Genomic DNA, 26,378 nt, shown 5'->3' on the forward strand with positions numbered 1-26,378 from the left:
CCGAGCACATTGCTTGCTGCTTTCACCGGAGTGTTACAAGCAAGAGTCATTGGTATTTGTGTGACGGAGCGATTCAGCGTTTCGTCTGGGTTTCCTGCGACTGCTCCCGCGTTCCCCTGAGTGCTTCAACACCTCTGAAAGAGCTATTTCCTTTCACAAAAGAGTATGGGCTGATTTTTGTCTTTTTAAAGATGTCATTTCGCTCGTGTGTTTCTGGGTGCGGTCGATACATCGCTCCTCGTGAGGCCCACGATCGCTGTGTCACATATCTAGGTTTCCAGCACGCTAAGACTGCGTTTGTGGATGGCTCATGTTCTCATTGCGGGGACATGACCATCTCGGTGTTGAGATTGAGACTCAATTACCTTATAGAGTCCCCTCTGCCACACCCCGTTCTTTCTCCTCTTCTCGTAAGAGGGCTACTTCGGCTGGTAGCCAGGGTGATCTGAGGGTTACCGTGTGGGCTTCCCCAATGAGCCAGCCTCCTCGGGCCACACTCCCCTCACATACGCGGCAGCCGGATGAGTTTCCGGATGAGTTTTCTGGACCCTCTCAGGCTCCTGACATCTCATTCGGGGCTCGCCGCATCACAAGGCGGGCTTGAGTCCTCGGGAGATGAGGATTCGGCTGCGTTGCCTCCCTCGGGAGTGCCAGTCCGATCTGGCACCCACGTCCCGATCTGTGGAACGTACATGTGTGGGTTCTGGATGGGTCATGGAAGGTTTAGGTACCTTGCCTCCACAGGTGGTAGCTACCATCACTTCAGCTAGAGCTGTGTCCACCAGACACTCCTATGCTTTGAAGTGGAACCTCTTCATCACTTGGTGTTCTTCACAGTCTGAGGTCCCCTGGAAATGTCCGATCAGGTCAGTGGTTTCCTTTCTTCAGGAGGGGTTGGAGCGAAGGCTGTCTCCTTCCACCCATAAGGTCTATGTGGCCACCATTTCGGCTCTTTTGGGAGGGACGATCTGATCATCAGGTTCCTGAGAGGAGCAAGGAGGCTCAATCTGCCTCGCCCTCAGCAAGTCCCCTCTTGGGACCTCGCAGTGGTTCTATTGGCACAGCAGAGGGCTCCCTTCGAACCCTTGCTCTCAGTAGAGCTAAAGTTTTTATCTTTAAAAATTGTGCTCCTGACTGCTTTGGCTTCGGTAAAGAGTGTCTAGGACCTGCAGGAATTTTCAGTTGACGAAGCATGCCTGGAATTCGGGCCGGCTAACTCTCACATTATCTTGAGACCCCGGCCTGGGTACGTGCCCAAAGTTCCGACCACTCCTTTTAGGGATCAGGTGGTGAACTTGCAAGCACTGCCCCTGGAAGAGGCAGACCCAGCCCTGGTGCTGCTCTGTCCAATACGTGCGCTCCACACCTACGTGGACAGAACTCAGTGCCTTAGGACCTCAGACCAGCTCGTTACGGAGGCCAGCAGAAGGGAAAGGCTGTCTCCAAGCAGAGGTTATCCCACTGGATAGTGGATGCTATTGTCCTGGCTTATCAGGTTCAAGACCTGCCATGCCCCCTAGGGGTGAGTGCTCACTCAACTAGGATTGTAGCTTCCTCCTTGGCGCTGGCGCATGGCGCCTCGCTAACAGACATCTGTAGAGCTGCGGGCTGGGCGACACCTAACAAATTCACGAGATTTAATAATCTCATTGTAGGGCCTGTGTCCTCCCAGGTACTCGCCCCTTCAGGCCAGTAAGGACCTGCTCGGTGTCAATCCGCTTGCTGTGCCATTCCACTCCGCAGACTGGATGCATGCGCTATTCCCCTTAGGTGAGTTTCTCAGTCAGAACCCTGGGTTCCTCCAGCACTGTATATGTCCAGCACTTGTGTACATGCCCTTTGGTCAGCCCTGTGTGGGACTAGGTGACTCCATGTGTTGTGATTCCCCCCTGCTGGGCAATCCCACATGCGTATGTCCACAGTAAGTCTCTCCGCAGCATGTGTCTTTCCCTTGGCAAGCCCCTTACCAGCTCTGTCGTTGAAACTTCCACCCTGCGGGCTGGGTACCTCAGAGTTCTTATGTATCACTACCTTGGTGGATACCTGCCTTCCTCCCATGGGCAGGCAGCCTGCTAGCATACGTCCAGCTGGAATATGCTACCCAGTGTATTCTGTGTAAGCTATAGGCCGTTACATCCCCTTGACACATCGCTGTTCCGCTAAACGGCTCTGTCACTGGCTCGGCTCCTGAGCGAAGACTTGAACACGAGTTGCTCACACTTCTCCTTATATACCGACTCTGTGGCGCAGAGCTTGCGATGCAAATTCCGCAGACCAAGGTACTTTGTGTACCATTGGCTCGTTTTGTACCACTCGAAGGTGATTGGGCTCTCGGGCAAGATCCCCATTCGTAACATCTCTGTTCCCTCCTTCAGGGAACGACAGTTACATACGTAACCAAGAAGTTTCCTGCACTAATTTTACTGCTAGGATGTATCCCTGTTTCCTTTAGAGATTCCAACAAACAAACTTTGGTAGAATAAAGAATATGGTCAATACAAAAATCCACTCTGTGTGTAGAGCAAATGTGGTTGTCAGATATGAAAACAATACATTTGAGTCAAGTAGAAATATTACGTAAAGTAATACTTGTTCATAATCTTAGTTTAGCAATCCCAATCAAATTATGTGACATTAAGGAATCTTTAAAACAGTAATTGGCTGCAATTAAAATATTTGTGACTCTAGTCTATATAATCACCATCTGTCAGCATGTGTGTGTGAAAGTGAAAAAAGTGGGAAAAAAAACAATTATAAAATAAGTGAAAGTGGCATGACATACAGCCAAGTATGGTGACCCATACTCAGAATTTGTGCTCTGCATTTAACCCGTCCAAAGTGCACACACACAGCAGTAAACACACACCCAGAGCAGTGGGCAGCCATTTATGTTGGAAATCACAGTTGTGTGATGTTAATAGTGTGGGAAAGCAAGACACTTCTGTCACTGTTCTGGAAACATTAAGCGTAATTAGACCATGCTTTGCAGAAAAGGGCGAGGGGATGTTATTTATAAGGTAAAGTTTCATAAGCTGCTTTCACTTTTTCAAAAACGTACTCTTTTATTATATGGTCTCCATATTGGTGCCTATTTTGTACAATATTTCAGTGGAGTGCATACAAATAAAGCTTCTACAAAACTCTTCTTACATTTAACAACAACTGCAATCACTACAAATATTGGTATAGTATAGACTGTTGATAGATTGTGCAGTATGTTCCTACCATCACCCAAATCTACACCCATGGAATGCAGTGTTATAAACAGTAAAGGTATTGTATCTGCATCTGTTTCAGTCACATGACCTTTTCTTCATAGCTGCCATATTTATGACCATCTGTGAAATAAATTTTCAGTTGTAAATCCCATGAATAATTTATACAGATATGTAGTCAGCACAGCACTGCAGAATCGGACAATTGTTGAAATCTACATTTATTTATTCCACAATCAATCTACAAACGTGCTTCATAATCTAAGGATGTGTCTAGTGTTAAATGTAATGTAAAATCACACTAAAGCAAACAGTAGTGTCATTTTATTGAGTGCTTTATTTAAAAAAAAAAAAATTCAAAAGTATTATAAAAAAAATATTTGTAAAAAGTGGGAAAGAATTTACAGAGTGTACTTTTAAATAAGTATGTGCAATCTTGTCTTCAAGTGTGGTCTCTCTGTGTACCCCATAACCCTACGAGAAGCTGTCCAGCTGAACCGGATTATAGGGATATACACTCAGTATATGCACAGGCCATTAAGACAGCTGTTCATGTTGGGTCAAGTGTTATTTGATGAGCGTTTACATAATGTGGCTTTGCCAATATACAATTTAATAATGGAACAGGCTATCCAGTGGTTTTCCCAGCATTTATAGATCTGAAGATGGCAATCACAGCTTTGTGTTCATTAGTTATGCATATTATGATTTATTATTAGTATTATTATTATCATGTTTTGTATTCCATTATTCTTTTTATGTGTAGATAGTGGAGATTAGAAAGCGTCTCTAAAACTCAGACGCACACATGTCAGTGTTTGACATGTGGCCGTCATATCAAAAAGTTCAGTATTGTTTTATAATTAATTTTGGAATAGGCTGCTGACTTTCTCTGTACATTGAGGACTTGATTAATAATGCCTCAGAGTAGGATAAACTCATCGAGCATTGGTCTCATGTCTGCCCCCTTGGGTGTTTGTCTGCCCAGCGGATGCCCCTGATCTGATCCCAACATGCTTTGTCATCCCAAGTTTGTGAGAATCAGAGGACGTTAGGGAGGATATTATGACTGTGCTGCTGAATAGAGTACATCCTTATTCTTTTGTTCACATGCACTACAGTCCAACAACATTTAAAAGCCAAGGACTGTACAAGTAATTTAAATTGTATATTTATTATAAATTAATGTGATGTTCCCAAAACATGCAATTTGATTGTATTTCATGCCAAAACCAGAAAGTGATTTGTTTTCAACTTAAATGCCCTGCCATTGTGATTTTGTGCCAACAAAAATAGGTTTTAAGCAGCAGAAAAGAAATTATTCTTAAAAAAGACCAGACTTAAAAAAAAAAAAACAAATAAGTCAAATGAAGCTGTGCATGAAACCCCTGATGGCAATTGTATTACTGTTTCCCAGGCCTGTCTCACTGGCCTGTGACAGCAGAGTCAGAGGTTGTCTAAGATCAAGTTAGGGTTAACAGTGAAAGGATCAAGAACAGTTCACTACATCACCACATATAGTGCTGTGGAAAAAGTAAAAAAAAAATTGGCATGGAGAAATAGGTAAAATGGACAAATGTTTGCTACTTTTCATGGTTTTGATTGCTTTAATTTACAGTTTTGGGACACATTAACAGATGTTAAGACATCTGTTAATGAAGCAGAGTTGGGTCATTACCCGACAATGATCTGAAACAAGCATGTCTACATCATGATCATAATGGTTAAAAAAAGAAAAACACAAAAACTAAATTTAACTAAAAATAAAAATAAAAAATAAATTTTTGTACCATCTAGTCAATATCCAGGCTGATACCCCATTTAAATGCTATGCTATGCCATGCCAAAACCTAGAAATGCATTGTTCATTCTCAACCTACAAATGTAGTAAAGAGTGAGCCAACATTTTATAGTTTAGTTTTTTATAGTTATAGTTATAACTTTTATTCATTAATGTATATTGCTTGAAATTATTTAGATTTTTTTACAGCACTGTAGCTGTATGCTACTGTAGCAGTAAATGTATAATTTGCCCTGCTGGCAACACCCTGGCGGTGTGAACTAGCCTGAAAGATACTGTGAATGTGTCTATGGGTTGTGCCAATTTCAAAGTTTGCATGTAAGAAAGACGGGAACTGTGAGAGCATGCAACTGAGGGAGTGGAATAGACAAAGAGATTGTTAGAGGGCCAAGTACCCATGGTGTGATCAGGGTGAGCTGAGAGCATATGTGGAGTGAACAGCTGGACATACAGTTTGAGAGTTTGAGCAGAGGAGGTTCAAGCATGGTCAGAATCAGAATGTGGGAAAATTGCCTTTCACAATAATGAGGTTATGGGTTTCCACACGTACGTAGGCTGAGACATCCACCAGATCAGATATGCTGTCAGCTGCTGTGTGTCTGTCACTCAGACCCACGCCAAAATGCCCTGCTGGCATGAATAGATGTACAATGAGCTCTCAGTACAACCAGTGAGGGACTGAGTAGAAATACTGGGTAAACTATTTGCTTGGTTTTCCCCTTAAATAACTGCAGTGCTGTTTTGTGCAGATGCTGCAGAATATAATGAGGACTAAACAGTATTAGTAAATTACTAATGAGTTAAAAATTAATTAATGAGTAAAAAAGATCATAGACAGTCTTTTAAGGACAATATTCAAATTCAGAATTTATGTAGGGGGTTACTGATGCTACAGCTTTTAAAGGAAAATGAAGTCTGTCCATACTATGAAAGTCAAAAAGATTGTTTGGACCGCATCATTCTATGAAAAGTCTTGTATTGAAGAAAGAAATGCATAAATGTAAAGTAAAGTAAAGTTTGGTGTAAAGCATAAATCTATTTTTGCTCTATTTGAGTCCACAGCAGTCTACAGTGGAATTCACTTTTGTAAATGTGTCACTGCTGTAATTGCTCTAGCTGTATACAATCATATGCAATTCACCCTTTTCATGGAATTTTGACCCACCTACCAAACTTACTCTACATATTCCCAGAACAGAAATTTAGTGGCAAGAAATCATTTATCTTATCAGAAGTCAGAGTACCTTTAGAATGATTTTGAAATTGATATCTCAAGACAAAAAACAAAAACAAATTGGACATACAGTTGCCTTACAAAAATGTATTCCAATTAAATGTAATTATTTGATTGTTTTAAAGAAACATATGTGCACATAGTGATCTCCGCATTGTGTTTTTCAGAATGAATGGTCAAAAATTGATTGTTAATTTTACTGACAGTCATTCATGAAAATTTAAATAGGCACTGAAGTTCTGCAAGCAAACAAGTAAGCTATATTAAATATTTTTAATGGGTCTTTAAATGGATTTTATTCTCAAAAGAGGAGCATGAGGAAAACTGAGGCTGCACATCTGTGTTCTCTAAGCGGGGTCTTTTGGGACACAGAGGGGGGTTGTGTATTTCTCACATTTTGGAAAGTAAAGTAGAAGTGGCCAATGAGATCCAACTTATATTAAAGAGAACACGCCTTCCGTCTCTCGCTCTCCCCCTGTTACAATGAGCTAAGAGAAGGAAAAGATAATTCATCTTGCATTGCAGTGTTGGGTTGACTACTTTTGTGAGACGCGTCTGATAGCATGTTCTGAATGACTCGGGCAACAGAAGGACTAGTGTGTATGCAAAGATGAGGTACAGCTGGGGCTTGTCTATCCTGTGGATTCTGTATGTGGGTCCTCTTAATGCCTTTTGGTGGAATAGTTCACCTGTTACAGAGGCCCCCACAATGGACAATGACACTTCTGTTGGTGGCACAATCAGTAAGGAAGAGAAAATTGCTGGTGTAGGGTCGGAAAAAATAGATGAAGCCAGAGCGATCCAAGGATTTGTGAAGAACTGGGACCAGAACTCAACTGTGAATAACAATGTCACAGTGAGGACACCGCTCATCTCCTCGAAGCTTCACCTTTCTAAAACGGGTAATAATAAGTCTTTATCAGAAGAAGTCGAACATGAAATAAATGTCAAAGTTTCCTCAGGTGATGCCATTGGGTCAAGCTTAGGCTCAGGGCCCACTATGGATTTGTCTCAGGAAGGCAAAACAACAGCGATCAACCTTACAGGGACAAGGGTCACTGACAGCAGGATTAGTATAATTAGCACTTCCACTTTCAATGAGGATTCCACAAACTGCTTATCAAGAGGCTCAGACTGGCCTTTCTGTTTATCTCATGGTGAAGTCACATTTTCTGTACCTAATTTTTTTAACCACACCCAGGCAGAGGATGTGGTAGCTGTGTTAAATGAATGGGGTTGGCTCCTGCGCTCAGGCTGCCACCATGGTTTGGAATGGTTTTTTTGCCTACTACTGGCACCAAGATGCCATCAGCCCTCTGAGAAACCTGGGATAGCCCTGCTACCCTGCAGGGCTTTCTGTGAGGTGCTGCTGGACAGCTGCTGGACAGTCCTACAGGAGAGGGGCCTGCCTGTGGCCTGCCACACCCTCCCCGAGGGACCAGAGCCCAGTCAGTCATGCCTAACCGTTAGTAACCACAAAGGTAAAACTGTGATGCATCTCAAACTTGTGCCGCTTGTCTTGTCGGTATGTTTTTTTATTGCTGTGCTTTCTACCGTGAGAAACACAGGTCAATTCCTGTCTGTCAGTGGTTGCTCTGCTCTGCTATTGCTTTGCCAGGGCTCAGACCAACATTTACTACCTGGGTGTACGCTAACCAGCAGAATGTTTACTTATGCACATCTCCTGTAATGTGAGGTCTGCGTCTGCATGCGTGGCTCAGTGTGGATCCATCAGAATTACATGCATGCATGAATACTAATTGAACGCTCATTTTAAACATTTTCATTTTGACAGTTTTTAACCTGTAGCTCATATTTGTGTGTAAAATCTGAGTGCAAGCATTTCCAATCAGAAATAAATATTCATTAATATGTGTGCAATTTTTGTTTTGTTTGTTAATTTAGTGTTAAATGTAGATCCATGGGTTTGCAAAAAATACAGAATTTTGGCAGTCTACAATTTGTTATTATTAGAAACAGAATAATTAAGTGCCATACAATATTTGTAACTAGATTGTGTATAGTTGAGGCCTGTATAAAAGTTTTTTTGAAAGGGACACACTTGACTAATACAGGAGAAAACTGTGGTGTGGAAGCCCTTATGCATGTATTATGCTAATTATTGTGTACTAATTTAGAATATTCCTGATTCATCAACTAAAGAAGAATAAGAATGAGATGGTGTGTATATGCACCATAACATTTGCCTGAAACACACTTATATGCAGTTATAAGTGAATGAGAAGGATGTGGGGAATCCGCTTACAGTATGTGTTCTGTCAGAATTAGGTGTGTAAACCAGTGTTTACTCCTTGAGGTCAGTTCTGATGAGCAAATTGCATTGCTTGGTGGTCTCCTATCCAAGTACTGACCAAGCCAAACCTTGCTTAGCTTTAGAGTTTAGATGAGATCAGGAGAGTCTATGGTTGTCCATGTGAAATGAAGTAAAAAAAAAAAATCCATCAGGCAAAGTAATTTATTCTCACGTTTTGTATAAGTGCTCCTATAGTGCTTGATTCTTAAAGCAATGCTTTTGTTTTATTTCTATACCTGCGACTCCAGACTCGTGAGCTTTAAGTCATCTATGAGCAGAATTATGTGCACTGTGAAAGCAATGCTTATGTCTCTCAAGTATTTTTACTGTTGGTAACTGCTTTAAGATGCAAAATGATGTAAATGACCTACTTGCAGTTGAACAAGACGTCACAGAGAGATCCGAGACACATAAAAACTTAAATTTATTAAAAAGAAAAAAAAAACTACTGATCCAGGTGAATGATACTTAAGGCAAGCTTAATCTATCACAATAAAATAGATTTTTCACCATGCTGGATCAGCTTTCTTGACAAACACAATACAGTTTGACCTCCATCTTCATACATATGTGTGAGTTGTGGTGGATGACATCAGCCACGTTTGTTGGAGAGTAACACTTGGACAAAAAGTTGATTATTGTGTCTGTGTTATTAATCAGTCAAAGAACTTTCTTTGTGTGCTGGTTATAACAAGGTTCCCTCTGAAAATGTGTGACAAGACACACAGCAGAGAATCCACGATCAGATTTAAAAGGATTTATTTTAAGCTATGAGGGACTTTCTCTCTCTTTTTTTTTTTCAGATGATGTGCAAGAAATGTTGGGACATTGATAGAAAAAAGGATTCATTGTGAAGACAGTTGTGAAGATCTGTTGTGGGGGAAGAGCAGTTCTTAACTGACACAAAGTCTTCCTTGATCGTTTAATGACCTTTCATATTTATGACTATCTCTCGCATTGCACTGTGATGGTAATTAATAAGGTTGGCGTTTTGATCTATCACTGTGGTCTTGGAGAAAGCACCATGAAAACTTCTCAAAGGGAAGCAACTGCCAATGAACATATTAAAGAGTATCGTGCAAACCATGCTGCAAGAAGGTTTTTTCCTCTTACACATCTGCTACTGCATCCAGACTTCATCATTTAACATCTATTAATTAGTTTCAGTGCATTCTTTTTGGATTTAGGCCATTTTGCATTCAGTATGTTAGTTTTCCTTTTATTTACCTTCAATTTCTTCAGTATAAGTCGTTAGACAGTGTTTAAAAAGAACTGAATTGTTATAATTGGCAGCTGTTTCATGCTGGTCATTTCCTTGAATTACACTTTGTCTTATCTCTTGGGAAGTACAGGGGCTTAGACATTTTCTGAAGGGAAAGTTTATCTTAATTAGACCTCTTGGGAGTCAAGGATGTATCAGTTAACAGGATCCTCCAGTTTCCATCTCATTCATTTAACTCCCATTTACCTATCCAGCTGTCAGTTGACCTACAACCCTCAAGAAAAAAATATATAAAGACAATCCCTGGCAGAAGGCATGTTAACTAGCAATTGGAAGGAAACCGAGTTGACAAAACTTTTAGGAGACTCGCATTTTTTATGTTTACAATGTTATTAGCACCAAATGTTGTTATTTTGTTATGTCACTATCACAAAATTTCCTTTTGTTTAGTCATGTCTTATCACAGCTGTAGAATGTATATGCATGTGGGAGAGTGTGTGGAACAGCTGGCCAATAACAATGGTGCCCAAGGGACGATTTATTCATCAGCATGTTCACAAGTGTTGCAGTATAGAGAACATGTTATTTATTGTTTAATTATAGATAGATAGTTCAAGTAGTTCAGAATGATCGTTCACCAGTAATTTAAATATAATTTCCTTTGTAATCATGTTTTGAAAGGATTTCTTGCTTATGTTTACACTTTTGAAATATGGTTTATCAAATGTATGTGTCAGTTAAGCTTTGCATTGGCTAGATATTTTTATTACTAACTTTAGTAGCATTTCTGATGTCTCGTGTCAGGCTTTATAATAAATCATTTTTTGAATGACATGATGTACTCTCGCTCATAGTGTAATTTGCAGTCTGAACTTTATGGTGGTTCCAATGGCTCCACCTTTATTGTGATTTACAAGTGGATTGTATTAGAGTTTATGTTGTGAGGTAGGATCCAGGAGCAAGTGGACACATCTGGACTAACTAAGTCCAGGGCCAGCTAAACTCCCAGAATCCCCTGTGTAAGTGTTTTGAAAGAGGGTGACAGCACAACACAGGAATGAAATAAATGCCGGCTGAGTGGGTGAGCAACTGGACAGCCGTGTCAAATGAGAATCATGGTGTAGTATGGAAAAGCCACTAAGCTGCCATTGCTGTTGAAACATGAGTTTAGAATTAGACATGCCGTTCCCACAGTCAGAAGTGTTAGCTTGGTTCAGCCCAAATCTGCCTGGCCATCTTCCTGTATGAAAAAATTTACAACAGTATACACAAGTTTATATGTAGAATGTAGAGAAAACCTCTTCATACAGTAACATATGTTGGAGTAATGGTTGACAGCTGTGTGATAGGTATTTATAGATGTTTATTTTATAACAATTCAGAGCTGTTGCCCTTTTGAAAACAAAAAAGAGTGCACTTACTGTAATTGTTTTAAATGTGCACTTGAAGTATACTTCCAATCTTATATTTTTAAATACTGTACTTGCAGATAATATGATACAATAAAAGGCCACTAATATAAAAATGTTAGTTTGTTTCACTTCCCAAATTCATCTGTCAATGAATAATACAGATAATTTTGTTTATTGTGGTAACAAGTTGTAAATAATCATCATTACATTTTCTTACAAAAAAATTTTAGGAGTGGACAAATTTTTACAATTAATTTATTATGTATATTGTGCTGTCATTAAAGAGAGTAACATGGTGATACTTTGTAATAATGTCGAATTTAAAGTAATTTTTTAATCATTGTTTTCATAATCTTTTGCTGTGTTATGCTTAAACACTTATTTTGACGTGCTGACTAATACTGTAGTTTTTACACGAATAACTAATTTATTATTTAATATTTAATATCTTAGAAATTTGCCTAAAGTGGAACTTTATCATTACAAATGTATAATTACAGTTGGTAAAAGTACTTGACACAAGTACTCAGTAGAAATGACATCAAAGTATATTTAATAAATGTGTTTTAGTACACATACTGTATTGCATAAAAATAGACATAAGTCATGTTTAAGTGAGTCCAAAAGTAACTTTATTTAAGTAATTCTATTTAATATAAATGTAAACTATGATATTTTTCACAACATTTACACTAAAGAACAGTCAGATCTTTACAAGACCTAGAGACCTTTACATTTCTGTGATCTGACAATGGTCTCCCTATACTCCATCGTCAACCCTGAGAAAGCTAAATTTCACATAATTAGCATACTAAATTTAGTCTGATTCTCTCAGGAGATACTGTAATGTACACTGTGAAGAATTATCCCACTGTGTCTGACTGTTTTCCCCTATGTTCTGTAGACATGGTAATAATCAGCAGTCACCATTTCTGTCAGTCCCCAGAGGCTGCAGCATGGTGATTTATGAGGCTGAACCAGTTGACTTTCTTGAAGGGTGCAATTTTACCTTACATGTATTGCAAAGATTATATATTAACTGGTCCTTTTTCTAAAAGACACTCGCTATTTTAGGCACCAAAAAGAACTGAATCTTTTAAAATATTTTAATAGCAAAAGAAAATTCAGTAATAACTAAATTAATTTAATTTTCATTTAATAAATTTTTCAGTGTGACATCACCAAACACTACATTAATTTCAACTGTAAAAATTTTTGTATTATAGATGAGAGTGGAATCTCCCTTCTGCAACTAATTGGAAACCTTCTTAGTAATAACATCACCCAGGTTCCAGGCCCAAATGGACAAACTGCTTACCTCTTCACAAAGGATACCAACACAGAACAGATGGCACGTGTCCACCTTCCCACTCCCTTCTACCGTGACTTCTCTCTTGTCTTCCATTTGAAGCCCAACTCTGAAGATGCTGGAGTCCTCTTCTCCATCACTGACTCAAATCAAAAGATCATGTACATCGGGGTCAAGCTCTCAGCAGTGAAAGATGGCAAAAGAAATGTTATTTTTTACTATACAGAGCCCGATTCAGATACATCTAAAGAGGTGGCAAGCTTTGAGGTGGAACACAAGCCACAAGAGTGGAGCCGCTTTTCTCTCGCTGTTAGTCTGGACCAGGTGTCTTTCTACGAGGACTGTAAATCTGAACCCAGGATGGTAAAGTTTGAGCGCTCACCTGATGACTTGAAGCTTGAGACATTCTCCAAGATCTTTGTTGGACAAAGTGGAGCTGATGACCCAGACAAATATCAAGTATGTTTGAAAAGTACTCTGTATGTTGGCCACATTTTATTTTAAGGTCCAGTTCTGACTAAGAACAAATCATTAACCATTACTTTTGCCTCAATAAACTGCCTAAACTGCAAAATTAGTTGCCTATTATTAACATATTGGCTGTTTATTAGTACTTATAAAGCAAATGTTCTGCATGACCATATTCTACATCCTACCCAATACCCAAACTTAACAACTGACTTATTAAATCTTAAGCAGCAACTGTTAATAATAGGCAACTAATAAGGAACTAGATAATAGTGAGAACTGGAATAATAGTATGCTTTTTGTTCAAATAAACAAAGAGACAAAAGCAAATGTATCATGGGCCCTTTGTAGTTTTTCTGTCTGTCAGTGAGCCTGTCTGACAAATGATTAACTGATCAGTCGATTGTCCCAGACCAATATGGTATAACTACTGTATCTATAAATCCATACATCCAGGAGAATTATCTGGAATGACATTTATATTCATACACAACTACAGCTGATGTGTTGACTGATGTTAACTCTAAAGTTGATGTTGACCTTTTTTTTAGGGCATGATCTCAGAGTTAAGGGTGGTTGGAAACCCACAAGCTGCAGAGCGTCATTGTAATGACCCTGATGATGATGACGATGATGATGATGATGACTATGATGTAAGCTGCAAATAATCTTTTTTTTTTTTATGTATTGTTTATAGTACACAGACAGAAATTACTCTTAATCTTTCTCACACTGAATATATTGTTGGCTTACTAACTAAATGCTAATGTGGGAAATCGATTTTAATGCTTGCTACTCATTATTTGTAGAGTTCTGGAGAAAACGGAAGTGGAATGGATCATAGAATGGACGTGGATCTTAATTTAGTAAGTATTTTTGGACATTAGTTATTGTATTTATCTGACTAAATATGTAGTGGATAAGACACATGCCTTTGGTATGAAGGACCCAGGTTCGAATCCACTGTGAGACACTGATGTGTCCCTAAGCAAGACCCTTAACCCCTAGTTGCTTCAGAGGCGTGCGACCTCTGACATATATAGCAATTGTAAGTCGCTTTGGATAAAAGCATCAGCTAAATGACTAATGTAATACTACTACTACAGGACTACTTCTGACATATTGCAATGGGATGTGTCTATTGGATGTTCACTTAAAAGATACCACTTTAGAATATCATTATTAATGAGTAAGGACAAAGGAACAAACGAGTAACAATTTTAACACTACTGTTAACTAACAAGAAACATCTATAAGGTTATATATGTAACCATGATTCCCAGAGGGAAAGAGACGCTGCATCGAGTATCACTTTGGGAATGCCCATGTGTGACCGCATTCTGAAGCGCGTGTAAAATCAGCCTGATGGAGAAGTCACAAGCAGGGTGACATGAGCACCAGGAAGTACAAAAGCACATCCGTCAAAGCAAAAGTTAGCTTCGTTGAAGTAACACCAGCAGGGATGCAGGGAGTATGGCAAGGAGAAGCAGCATCTCGTTCCCTCGGGGAACCATGGTTACATACGTAACCTAGAGACGTTCTCCTTCAGGGACTTGAGCTGTGTCGAGAATCACTTTGGGAACAAGAATGCACATTACTGAACTCACTGGACTCACTCAAGTCCCTGTCTGTGTGTGTGTATCTCATGAGCACATCACGAAGAGAGACCTGGGGACCTGGGGTAGATGCCAGGTCTAGGTTATAGAAGCAGACAAAAGTGTTTGGAGATGACCAGCCCGCAGAAGCACAAATGTCCTGCAAGGCCACACCCAAGTTGAGAGCCTTGGAAGCTGCCATACTCCTGGTCGAGTGCGTTCTGAACCCCTTGGGTGACAGGAGGCCAGAGGACTCTTCGGCTAGTGGGATGGCCTTGAGCGCCCATCTACTCATAGTCTGCTTGGTCGCTGGAGATCCTTTCTTTGGTGGACCAAAGCAAACAAACAGCTGATCTGCCTTACATAATGGCACAGCTCTGTTTGTAAGCGTCCAGTGCTCGAACTGGACAGAGCATATTAATCCTTTCTTGGCCTACTTCCTAGAAAGGAGGAGTACAGAAGTACTATGGGCCCCGGCAAGGAAGTGGGCACCTTGGGGACATTCCTGACCATCGGGTAAAGGAATGCCCTAACCATGCCTAAAGCAAATTCCAGACATGAAACAGAAAGAGCCTGAAGATCCTCAATCCTTTTAAGTGAGGAAATAGCGAGGAGAAAATGAATCTTGGGCTTGAGAAACTTGACTTAAACTTAATCTGGATGTATAAAGGGGGCATAACCCCTCCAGAACCACACCCAGGGCACCTTAGGGTACCTTAGTACGATGTACTGGCTTCAGCCACATGGTGCCATCGAGTAAACGAGCGATAAGTGTGTGTTATCCCAATGACTGACCAAGACCGTCATGTATACCTTCAGAGTGGAGGGAGATAGCCCTGTGGAAAATCACTCTAGCAGAAACTCCAGAACTGTACCAATTGGGCAGTTGAGTGGGTCTTGCAGTCGCTGTCCACACCATGATGTGAAATGCTTCCGCTTATAGACAGAGATCTAAGATCGGACGCAACCCTCCATCCTTCTTCGGAACGATGAAGTAACAGATGTAGAAACCAGAGAGAGAGGAGGAACACATTTTATGGCCCCCTTCCTCAAGAGAGTATCTACTTCTTGTTCCATTACCAGAGCCTGCTTGGGGCCCACTAGTTTGGGAATGACCCTGTTGAAACGAGGTGGACGAGAACCAAACTGGATTCTGTATCCTTTCTATATAATCTGTAGAACCCCTTTTGAGACATTTGGCAAAAGTTTCCATGCTGACATAAAATTTACTAAGGGAACCAGCCTCTCAAGGCTGGCCTCTGGTGTTATTAGAGGGGCCAGTTTGGTGCCCTGAAGTGGATGACTGGCAGGTAATGACCAACCTTACTGCTGTAGCACCCTCAATTGAGGGAGAAAGTGCTCCCATTCTGTATCGTTGCTAGGCGGGAGTTGGGAATTTTGCTCATTGGAGCTCACTTAGCCCTGAAGCACCAAGGGTGGTAGGGGTATCAGCGAGCCTCCATGAGGGCACTGAGGGCACTGTATACTGAGGTGTTATCCCCAACACTTTCGACCCAACTACTACCCCTTAAATCTCTACCACCAAACCTGCCCTATTCACATATCCCACCTCAGTAGCAGCATAAGTGTTTTGCGATTCAAAATAAAAAATAATAGGCACACCTAATATAAAGTGAGACCGATAAAAAAAAATTGTAACAACTTTTTTTACATATTTCCCAGACAATTACTAAAAACCTTAATATATATATTTTTAGTAATTGTAAATATTTTACGTTTTTGTAATATTGTGGATAAAAATTACTTATGATAGATGAAATAATGCATTTCTATTACTGTTATTGCTTTAAAAGTATAGAATTTTATAATATTCATAATGGTTGGACAAGATGGTTCATATGTTTAAAGTTAATTCCAGAATTTCAGGAAGGAGAGGCTATTTTGCTTAATTCTGCCTTGTACCTGTTGTTTGGGGTAACATCTCAGGAGGTTGGTGGTCACATACTGTACGTCTGCGATTTCATACTTGTGGCAGTCCTATAATCTCCTACTACTTCACTGCCATATTTGTTGTTGGTTGAATTGATTTTTTAGTGGCATAGAAAGCACTTATACTGCTTAATGTATTGAACTGTGGAAAAGGTTAGTTCACCCAAAAATGAAAATTATGTCATTAATTTCTTACCCTCATGTCGTTCCAAACCCTTAAAACCTTCGTTCATCTTTGAAAAAACAAATTAAGATATCTTTGACTTCTCTGACCCTCCATAGACAGCAAGGGTACTACCACGATCAAGGCACAGAAACATAGCAAAGTCATCGGTAAAATAGCCCATGTGACATCAGGGGTTTAACTCTAATTTTACAAAGCAGCAAAAATACTTTTTGTGCAAAAAGAAAGCAATAATAACATCAACATACTCAAAGTAATCAGCTATATTTACATTCAGTAGAAACCGTCTACTTGCTGAATGTAAACAACGCTGATTAACATAGATTCTACATTCTGGGGTACTCTCCAAAATGGCAGATGATGTTAAATGGGGAGAAGAATTGCTAAATAGATTATATTATTGCTTTCTTTGTGCACAAAAAGTATTTTCATAGCTTCATAAAATTAAGGTTGAGCCCCTGATGTCAAATGGACTGTTTCACCGATGTCCTTACTAGGTTTCTGTGCCTTGATCATGGGAGTACCCTTGCTGTCTGTGGAGGGACAGAGAGCTCTCAGATTTCATCAAAAAAATATCTTAATTTGTGTTCCGTAGATGAATGAAGGCCTAACGGGTCTGGAACGACATGAGGGTAAGTAATGAATGACAGAATTTTCATTTTTGGGTGAACTAACCCTTTAAGACAAAATAACCTGAAGTAGACGTAAGATAAGTTACTAAGTATGACAAAACAAATAAGTTAAACAACATATTTTATCAACCATAAGATATGTCCTTTTAAAGCTGTGTTTTCTATCTCAATGGTTTCTGTTCTGCAGCCCCTGCCTTCACAACCTGCTTCTACAGGACCTACATTGGAAACAGATGAAGGTAAGATGCCTCTGACATTGTCTGTGGTTCAGCAAATTTCTTGACACGTCTGTGTGTGGTGGCTATTGATGACTTTACCCCAGCCTCAGGCTATTCCTTGTGAAGTTCACTCATATTCTTGAATCGATTTTGCTTGACAATACTCATAAGGCTGGGGTTCTCTCGGTTGGTTGTGCATCTTTTTCTTCCGCACTTTTTCCCACTCAAGTTTCTGTTAACATGCTTGGATACACCACTCTGTGCTTCTTTGGCAATAAATGTTTGTGGCTTACCCTCCTTGTGAAGGATGTCAATGATTGTCTTCTGGACAACTTTCAGATCAGCAGTCTTCCCCATGAATGTGTAGCCTAGTGAACCAAACTGAGAGACCATTTTGAAGGCTCAGGAAACCTTTGCAGGTGTTTTGAGTTGACTAGCTGATTGGCATGTCACCATATTCTAATTTGTTGAGTCTAATTTGGTTTTTGTTAAATGTTATCCAAAATCATCACAATTAAAAGAACCAAAGACTTAAACTACTTCAGCCTGTGTGCACTGAATTTATTTAATACACGAGTTTCACAATGTGAGTTGAATTACTGAAATAAATTAACTTTTCCATTCTAATTTATTGAGATGCACCTATAAATTTGAAAATTGTGGAATCTGTGAAATTTGGACAACCTATGTAAGAGCTCACAAAATATGACATAACCACAGAAATTGCTTCAAACTGAATGCAATGGTAATGCTGCAATGCCATCTTGTGGACAATATCTACACAGAACCTTGTGTGCAATGGAAAGGTTTTTCATGGAAACATCAATGTCAATGGACAACCTTCACTGACAATAAAGTTTGCCAACACAGGAAACATAAAGAATAAGGTTTTAAAATATGTGTTTTAAATTTAAATAATATTTCACTATATATGTTTTAAGAGCAAATGTTTGTTGTAATTCTAATTAAACAGGCAGGCAAAAAGCTCTCCTCTTTTAACTATTATGTTTATTGCATTCGCTTTATATACATTATATGCATGAATGAATGAATGAATAAATAGCTACTAAATTTTTATGTTTCAAAGGGTTTTATCAGTTAATTTGGATGTCATTGAGAATAATAAATTAAGTTTATCTGCTTAAATGTATATTAAATTCAATTTGTTGAATGTGTGCTTATTTTTAAAAAGATTATTAAGTTATTTAAAATTTACTGTACAGTAAAACCTTTTAATTTTAAATTATTACCAAGTGCAAATTTATACCTTCTGTGCCTCTTTTTATGTCTAGAAATGTTATGTTTTTTAAACGCACACACACTCACATGCACACACACTTACAGACACAGCACACTATTGTACACACACAGATGAAGTGGTGTGGCTGTAACAATGACCAAATTGATACAGAATACTCAAATAAGAGGTTGAAATCAGATCAGACCTAGCATTCCTAATCATATTTTTATAATTCTTTTTATTAAATTCTGATGTTATGTGTAACAAAAAGTCCTTCTCTGTGTTCAGTTTTGACTGTAGTAAAATTATGCTTATATATATACATATTTATATCTAAAAAAAAAACATTAGATATAAGTATTTAATATGTTATTTATTTATTTATTTATTTTTATTTTATTACTCCCAGCAGATAGCACTAATCTGCATAAAAATAAATTTAATTTGAAAGGCCTGGTCTTTATTTTAACATGAAATACTGCTTTTACATTCTCAGAGTCTAAACGTGAATCAGCCACAGTCTCCAGCACAAGTCAAGATAAGGTACAGTACACTTCTGTTTTGGGTTCTTTTATAATCAAACATATTAAATGATTGTTGCATTATTGGGATGCTAACAGACCTCTTACTACAATGTCTAAAAAAGAAAAGGTTAAAGTAAATAGACTGTAGATTTTTGTTGTTGTTGTTGTTGTTGTTGTTGTTGTTGTTGTTGTTGTTGTTGGATGACGATATGCAATTTGCATAGTAAATCTTACATAAAGGCTGATATACATATTGCCCATTTTTCTGTATAGGGTAGTACTGGGTCTGGATATCCTGGCCCCAAAGGTGATCGTGGGCCTCCAGGACCACCTGGTCCACCTGGACCAGCTGGACCCCAGGGTCCAGTAAAAGAATTGATAAGCTCAGAGGATATAAAGTTGGAGAGTATACAGGGTCTAATGGGACCACCAGGTCCAAAGGGCCCACAGGGGGAGCCAGTGAGTAACATAAACGTCCATTAAAACTTTCATTACTGTTAAAGCGAATCATATTTTTAAAAAGAGTCATGAGTGTTCAGAAACATAAGTTTAATGTTTTATAGGGTGAACCAGGGCAGGACGGTAAAACGGTGAGTTTTCTGGAAAGACTCTTTCGGACAGTGTTTGAATATTTTCTACGATTTTGTGTATTACTTCTTCATTCTCATTTGGTGTTACTATTCAGGGCCCTGAAGGACCCCGAGGTTTTCAAGGACCACCTGGTACTACAGGACCTAAAGGACAGAAGGTGGTTTTCAAAAGTGTTTTTGTGAAAATAAAATGTACAATTTTCTGGGTCTATACTGGAGGTGAAAAAACATTGATTTTTCAACCAAGAAAACAAAAGACCTTTGAGGGTTTGAAAGCAGAACATTATCAGGCACAATGGGAAAATTGCTATTTTTCACCAAGGTCTTTGTATGGAACCAATAAATAAAATAAAGGTTTTTTTTTTTTTTTTTTTTTTTTTTTTTTTTTGTCTCTAGGGACAGAAAGGGGAAGGACAGTCAGGTCCTAGAGGCCCACCTGGGCCACCTGGACCTCCTGGACCCTCAATCTCAGACAGGACTGTGAGTATGAATACATCTGGTACAGGTCTATGCGCTTGGAGCTAATATGTGATTACAGTAGAAGGAACTAATGAGAGCCTATTATGAATTAAAGTGAAACAAATGTAGTGTATGTAGTGACAAAGTTAAGTTAAGTTGTTTTCTTGAGTTTCCTTTTACTGAAAATTAGCAGTTGTCACAGTATAGAAATACCATGAAACCTGTTGAATGAGCTAAAACATCTGTGTTTTATTTTGTAATGCTGTCCCTTCAGACATTTATGGATATGGAGGATGGTTCTGGATCATCGCCGGTATGTTTTAACAAATCAGTCAATCTATGCCTAAGACTACTAGCCTAATTTGAAAGCATTCTTAATATTTATTTATGTTTTTATGATGAATATGCAATATACTAAAAACTATTCTTATATAAAGCTTTAACAATTTTGATGGAAATATGTATCTTGGCATTTCTTAATGCAACTTTGCCCTTTTAAACCCATTTAACTATGGTTATCACACCATGTCAAGCATCATATTATAAAAAATATATTTTAACATGCATATATATGTATATATTTTACTCTACTGACTATCCCAATGAATTCAATAGATCTGCTGCTGTTGTGTTTGGATGTATAATTTCATTTTGGAGTTAAAGTTCAATATGTTCTCATCTTTTCAGCATTTATGCTGTCATCCTGGTCTACCTGGTCCTCCTGGGCTGCCTGGGCTCCCTGGGCCCCCAGGACCAGACTGGCCAACTGAACCAGAATTAGAACCTTTTGAAGCTGGCCCCACTGGTCCCCCTGGACAAAATGGGTTCCCTGGGCGTCCTGTAAGAAATTGTCCCCTCTTCATTAATCCCATTTACTTTAAAACATTTAGTAGAAATTTGTTTGTGTTCTGTTTTATTCTCTTTATTATGACTCAGGGGGCCCCAGGGCGACCTGGAAAACCTGGTCCTCCTGGTCCTCCAGGCCAAAAGGTAAATATTAATTTGAATTTTTAAATGATATTAAAATATTTTTTTTAATGATTTTTAATAGGCCTGATATATGAAATCAAACTATTTATTTTTTCTCTCTCTCTCTCTTTTAGGGAGACTGTGGTGATCTTGGCTTACCTGAAGTTGCAAGGGAACAGGTAAGACAAGTGATGCTAGCATGTTTAATAAATTAGATGTGAATACTGTATATGCTCACAGAATACTGAAATACAACTGAAAGTCAGACATTTCTATCTATGTTTTTTTGGGGGGAAGTTAATCTTCACTATGTATATTTTTTCTCCCTGTAGCAAAGCTCTGCTTTCTCATTTTTCTCCAACTGGTTTCCTTCCTGGGAGACTAATGGGGCACAGGTATTCTAAAATCATGCATGACTACAAACTAACTGAATTGAGTTTTGTGTGTCACAAGAACTTGACTGATGAATGAAAGTGTTTTTTTTTTTTTTTTAGTTCTCTACAGACAACTTTTCATCATCAAAATTTTGCCTACCATTCAATGAGCTCTAGTGAACTGATCAAATCAGACTTGTGCTTTAGCCAATACAGACTTTCTGTTTGACTCTTCTACTTATGTTTTTAGTTCTTGTGCGAGGCTTGCTTGTCATTTTCATGCAATTATTTTTACAACACTGTGACAATTAAGGACTGCTCACATAACCTGCATTACACTGTTTCTTGAGTGGTATTTGCTGTAGATCATGACATCTCTCTAAATAAACTTACAATGGATATGGCAAATTAAAGTAATTGGTCTGAGATATTTATACACTGCTGCTGCAGCTGTTGTTGCATTAAAAATATGGCTTCACAAAGCTTCAAAACTTGCAATTAGATTGTTTTGAACAAGTTGTTCGGAGTGCATTCAAAATTGGCCAATTCATGTGATTTTAGCAATGTGTGATTGTTCTCTGATATGGGATGTTCATGAAGTGAACCCATAAACCATGCAGTGTCTAATAGATGATTTTAACTGATCTTTAAGTTTATTATATATTGTTGACAGATTACATTAAGAGCCCTTATTATCCTGCACCATGTTACCTATCAGGAGCCAATTTCATGAAATTTCAACTTAAATTTAGTCAACTAAAGACAGTCAACTTACTTTTGCAAGTTTCAAACCCTCCCTATCCATTTTCTTTTCTTTAGGGTTCAAAAGGTACAGTAGGAATCCCAGGGCCAGAAGGTATGGCAGGGCCACCTGGGCCTATGGGACCTCAGGGACCTCCAGGACCCCCTGGATCCCCTGGACCTGCCTTCCGAATTACTGTAAGTTACTTACTGTAATCTTTGTAGTTCAGCACCCTCAAAGCTTTTAATCTTAGGACAATCACAAGGGCCATAAAGTCACAGGACTTTGTGCCTCTACAGTAGGAGGCCTAGAACTTGATCTGCCATATCCACTGTGCTTTCAGACTGATGGGAAAGAAAAAGAAGTTGATCTTCAATATATTCCAGGAGTCATGGGGCCACCAGGTCCACAGGTACTATAAACTGCTGTCACATTATCATCACAGCAACACAGTGCTTATTCCACCTCATTCCTGTTTTTTTTTTTTTTCACTAAAGGGACCTCAGGGGATACCTGGACTACCAGTGAGACTATGACTTATATGTTTTAATGTGGTATCCATGTTAAAAATACAATGTAAATTACACCTACCTGGGAGAAAAGTTCATTCTCTTTTCTTTAAACTTTTTGCAGGGAAAATCTGGTTTACCAGGTATTTCAGGTCAGAAAGGTGAAGAAGGTCAAAGAGGACGAGAAGGAATGCCGGGCTTAGATGGCTTCCCAGGAAAAATAGTGAGTGAAAGATCGCTAGCATGACGATCAGCTTTGAACAGCAATAATGTAACTTTTAAATAATTTCTCTTTTACAGGGGCTAAAGGGGGAAAGAGGATGGAAAGGTGAAAAAGTGAGTATTCATTTGAAGACACTTAGCTTAGATCTAGGATCTCTATCGCCAGTTCACTCAGCCTTCAGCAACAGTAGTATTCAATCCAGTTCAACACTATAACTATTCTGTGGACCTAAGCAATAGATTTTTATTCATATATTTGTATTTAGGGTGATCCTGGTCATGCAGAAGGGCCTGCAGGACCACCAGGGCCACCAGGTCCTCCAGGACAAGTAATCTATATTAATAGCAGTGTAAGTGTTATCATACAGTAAACCCTCACCCTCAAGGACCTTCTATAACTAACATTTTACTGATCCTTTACAACAAACAGTGACTTAAATCACATTTAATTTCAGACAAATGGAGAATATGGAATCCCTGGACCACAGGTGAAAGGAACTGATAAATAATAGTCATTATAGCTTTTTAATAATTTGAGTATGTAAAATATCATGCAGTTCATATACAGAATATACTGTGTAATTATGATTTACTATTTGCATATTATAATATATAATAAAAATGTTTTGTTCTTGTTTTATTAGGGTACACCTGGTATAGCTGGTCAGGCAGGATTCCCTGTAAGTTTTTAATCACTGGTAATTTTGTTGTAAGTCTAGTATTGTATATTTTGGATAACATCTGTGTCTTTTTATTTAAATGTTCATATTAAACTTAAAGGGATATTTCACCCCAAAATGAAGATTTTGTAATTAATCACTTACCACCACGTCGTTCCAAACTCGTATAAGCTTTGATTGTCTTCAGAATATAATTTAAGATATTTTGGATGAAAACCAGGAGGCTTGTGACTGTCCCATAGATTGCCAAGTAAAATACACTGTCAAGGTCCAGAAAAGTATGAAAAGCATCGTCAGAATAGTCCATCTGCCATCAGTGGTTCAACCGTAATGTTATGAAGCGACAAGATTTAATTTATCCACAAATCAGCAGGCTGCATAAACTCTTCTTTGTGAGCTGCACCACAAAGATGCACTATTTTCTTTGAAATCAATGTGTAAATACATATAGAAAACAGAAGTGTGTACGCAGCCTGTGCTATGGTGATGCATGGATAGGCATGGATAGACAGAGAAGATTAATTGTTGAATAAAGTCATTATTTTTGTTTTCTCTTCTCGTACAAACAGTATTCTCGTCACTTCATAACGTTAACGGTTGTACAACTGATGGCAGATGGATTATTCTGATGATGCTGTTTTAATCTTTTCTGGACCTTGACAGTGTACTTAACTTCACAGTCCATTGGGCAAGTCACAAGCCTCCAGGGTTTTCATCCAAAATATCTTAAATTGTGTTCAGAAGACGAACGCTTGTACGGATTTGGAAAGACATGGGGGTAAAAGTGATTATTAACAACATTTTCATTTTGGGGTGGAGTATCCCTTTAAAGGAACACTCCACTATTTTTGTAAATAGGCTCATTTTCCAACTCCCCTAGAGTTAAACAGTTGAGTTTTAACATTTTTTTTTATCCATTCAGCCAATCTTTGGGTCGGGCAGTAGCACTTTTAGCTTAGCATAGATCATTGAAATGGATTTGACCATTAGCATCTTACTCAAAAATGAGAAAAGAGTTTTGATATTTTTCCTGTTTAAAACTTGACACTTGCTAAGATTGATTGATAATGAAAAGCTGCGATTTTCTAGGCCCATATGCCTAGGAACTATACTCTCATTCTAAAGTAATAATCAAGGAACTTTGCTGCCATATCAATGCCTGAAAATAGTCCACAGCTAGTTTGTGTACCGTAATTTCCACACTATAAGGTGCACTTAAAAATGACAGTGCGCCTTATAATCCGAAGCGCCTTATATATGGATCAAGGTTTTGTTGACATTCTCTTTAGCACAGCTCCATCTAGTATGAGATGCATATCAAACGTTTGACTGCAGTATCTTCTATTCTATGCGCCTTATAATCCGGTCCGCCTTATATATGAAAACAGTTCTAAAATAGGCCATTCATTGATGGTGCGCCTTATAATCCGGTGCGCCTTATAGTGCGAAAAATACGGTAGTTGCGTAGTTGCTGGGGACTATTTTCAGGCGCTGCGTAATATCATTGTGTATTTAAATGCATTCATCATGCTCTCCCAGCTATTTAGATGCCAAGACCTATATATGTTAAAAAATTACAAAGAATGTTTTATAATGTATATTTTTTTTATTTCTTTAAAGGGACCAATGGGTCCAAAGGGTGATCAGGGGGAACCTGGACTACCAGGAGACTCTGTCAAGGTAATACATAAAACTCTATTACGAAAATACACTTTAGAAAATCAATAATAATTGTGTTGTTTAAAAATTAATATGAAATTGTTTTCTTTGCATTATTTGAGGTCTGAAAATACTTTGCCATTTTGACAAGTTGTTTTCTGCAAATTAATGTTCTAAATAAGAATATGATTGGAATGGATTTGGAATAAATGTATTTAACCTATAGGAAAACCATAGAAACTGATAATTTTGTAGTGGTCTCTTAATTTTTTATATAGGGCTGTATATATGTACAGTGCCATGAAAAGGTTTTGATTTTCATTTTGCATGTCACACTTAAATTATCCACAAAGATAACCCGATTAAATACAAAATGCAGTTTTGAAAAAAAAAATGTATTAAAGGACAAAAGCGGTCCAAACCTGTCTGGCACTACGTGAAAAAGTAATTGCCCCCTACATCAAATAACTGGTTTTGAAACCCTTTGCTGCATCAACTGCAATCAAACATTTGTGATAACTGAAAAAAATGTTTTGCCATTCAGAGGTGAATTTAATGGTGTGTTTGGGATCGTTGTCCTGCTGCATAACCCAAGTTCGGCCACTTGAGCTTGAGGTCACAAAGTGACAGCCGGACATTGTCCTTCAGGATTTTCTGATAGAATTCAGTTCCATCAATTATGGCATGTCATCCAGGTCCAGAAGCTGCAAAGCAGCCCCAAACCATCACACTACCATCACCATGTTTAACTGTTGGTATAATTTTTTTATGAAATGCTATATGTGATGTGTGTGGTAATGTTGGTTTTATCCCAGTTGAATGGGACAATCCACAGAATATTGGCCCAAAAGTCTTG

The 26,378-nt window shown here is 38.5% G+C and overlaps 1 protein-coding gene across 4 annotated transcripts in view; it reads left to right on the top strand.

Moving 5' to 3' along the window:
- Window positions 1-6,717: 6,717 nt before the first annotated feature.
- Window positions 6,718-26,378, top strand: part of col18a1b (collagen type XVIII alpha 1 chain b) — a 29,415-nt gene continuing 9,754 nt past the window's right edge. Inside the window, exons 1-24 of one of the 4 annotated variants that reach the window (XM_052559902.1) lie at window positions 6,718-7,152; window positions 12,425-12,966; window positions 13,527-13,628; window positions 13,785-13,841; window positions 17,524-17,575; window positions 19,291-19,337; window positions 19,592-19,777; window positions 19,882-19,908; window positions 20,004-20,066; window positions 20,305-20,388; window positions 20,642-20,680; window positions 21,055-21,207; window positions 21,304-21,357; window positions 21,471-21,515; window positions 21,669-21,731; window positions 22,530-22,649; window positions 22,796-22,864; window positions 22,950-22,976; window positions 23,086-23,184; window positions 23,262-23,297; window positions 23,450-23,533; window positions 23,639-23,671; window positions 23,828-23,863; window positions 25,484-25,543. In XM_052559902.1, the coding sequence (XP_052415862.1) occupies window positions 6,861-7,152; window positions 12,425-12,966; window positions 13,527-13,628; window positions 13,785-13,841; window positions 17,524-17,575; window positions 19,291-19,337; window positions 19,592-19,777; window positions 19,882-19,908; window positions 20,004-20,066; window positions 20,305-20,388; window positions 20,642-20,680; window positions 21,055-21,207; window positions 21,304-21,357; window positions 21,471-21,515; window positions 21,669-21,731; window positions 22,530-22,649; window positions 22,796-22,864; window positions 22,950-22,976; window positions 23,086-23,184; window positions 23,262-23,297; window positions 23,450-23,533; window positions 23,639-23,671; window positions 23,828-23,863; window positions 25,484-25,543 (2,370 nt within the window). In that variant the 5' untranslated portion in view covers window positions 6,718-6,860. Of the gene's footprint in view, window positions 7,732-12,424; window positions 12,967-13,526; window positions 13,629-13,784; window positions 13,842-17,523; window positions 17,576-19,290; window positions 19,338-19,591; window positions 19,778-19,881; window positions 19,909-20,003; window positions 20,067-20,304; window positions 20,389-20,641; window positions 20,681-21,054; window positions 21,208-21,303; window positions 21,358-21,470; window positions 21,516-21,668; window positions 21,732-22,529; window positions 22,650-22,795; window positions 22,865-22,949; window positions 22,977-23,085; window positions 23,185-23,261; window positions 23,298-23,449; window positions 23,534-23,638; window positions 23,672-23,827; window positions 23,864-25,483; window positions 25,544-26,378 lie in introns of all 4 variants that reach the window. The other 3 variants (XM_052559901.1, XM_052559900.1, XM_052559903.1) reach the window with 3 other exon arrangements.

The sequence above is a fragment of the Carassius gibelio genome, chromosome B6, assembly GCF_023724105.1.
Source record: "Carassius gibelio isolate Cgi1373 ecotype wild population from Czech Republic chromosome B6, carGib1.2-hapl.c, whole genome shotgun sequence".
Classification (NCBI taxonomy): Eukaryota; Metazoa; Chordata; class Actinopteri; order Cypriniformes; family Cyprinidae; genus Carassius; species Carassius gibelio.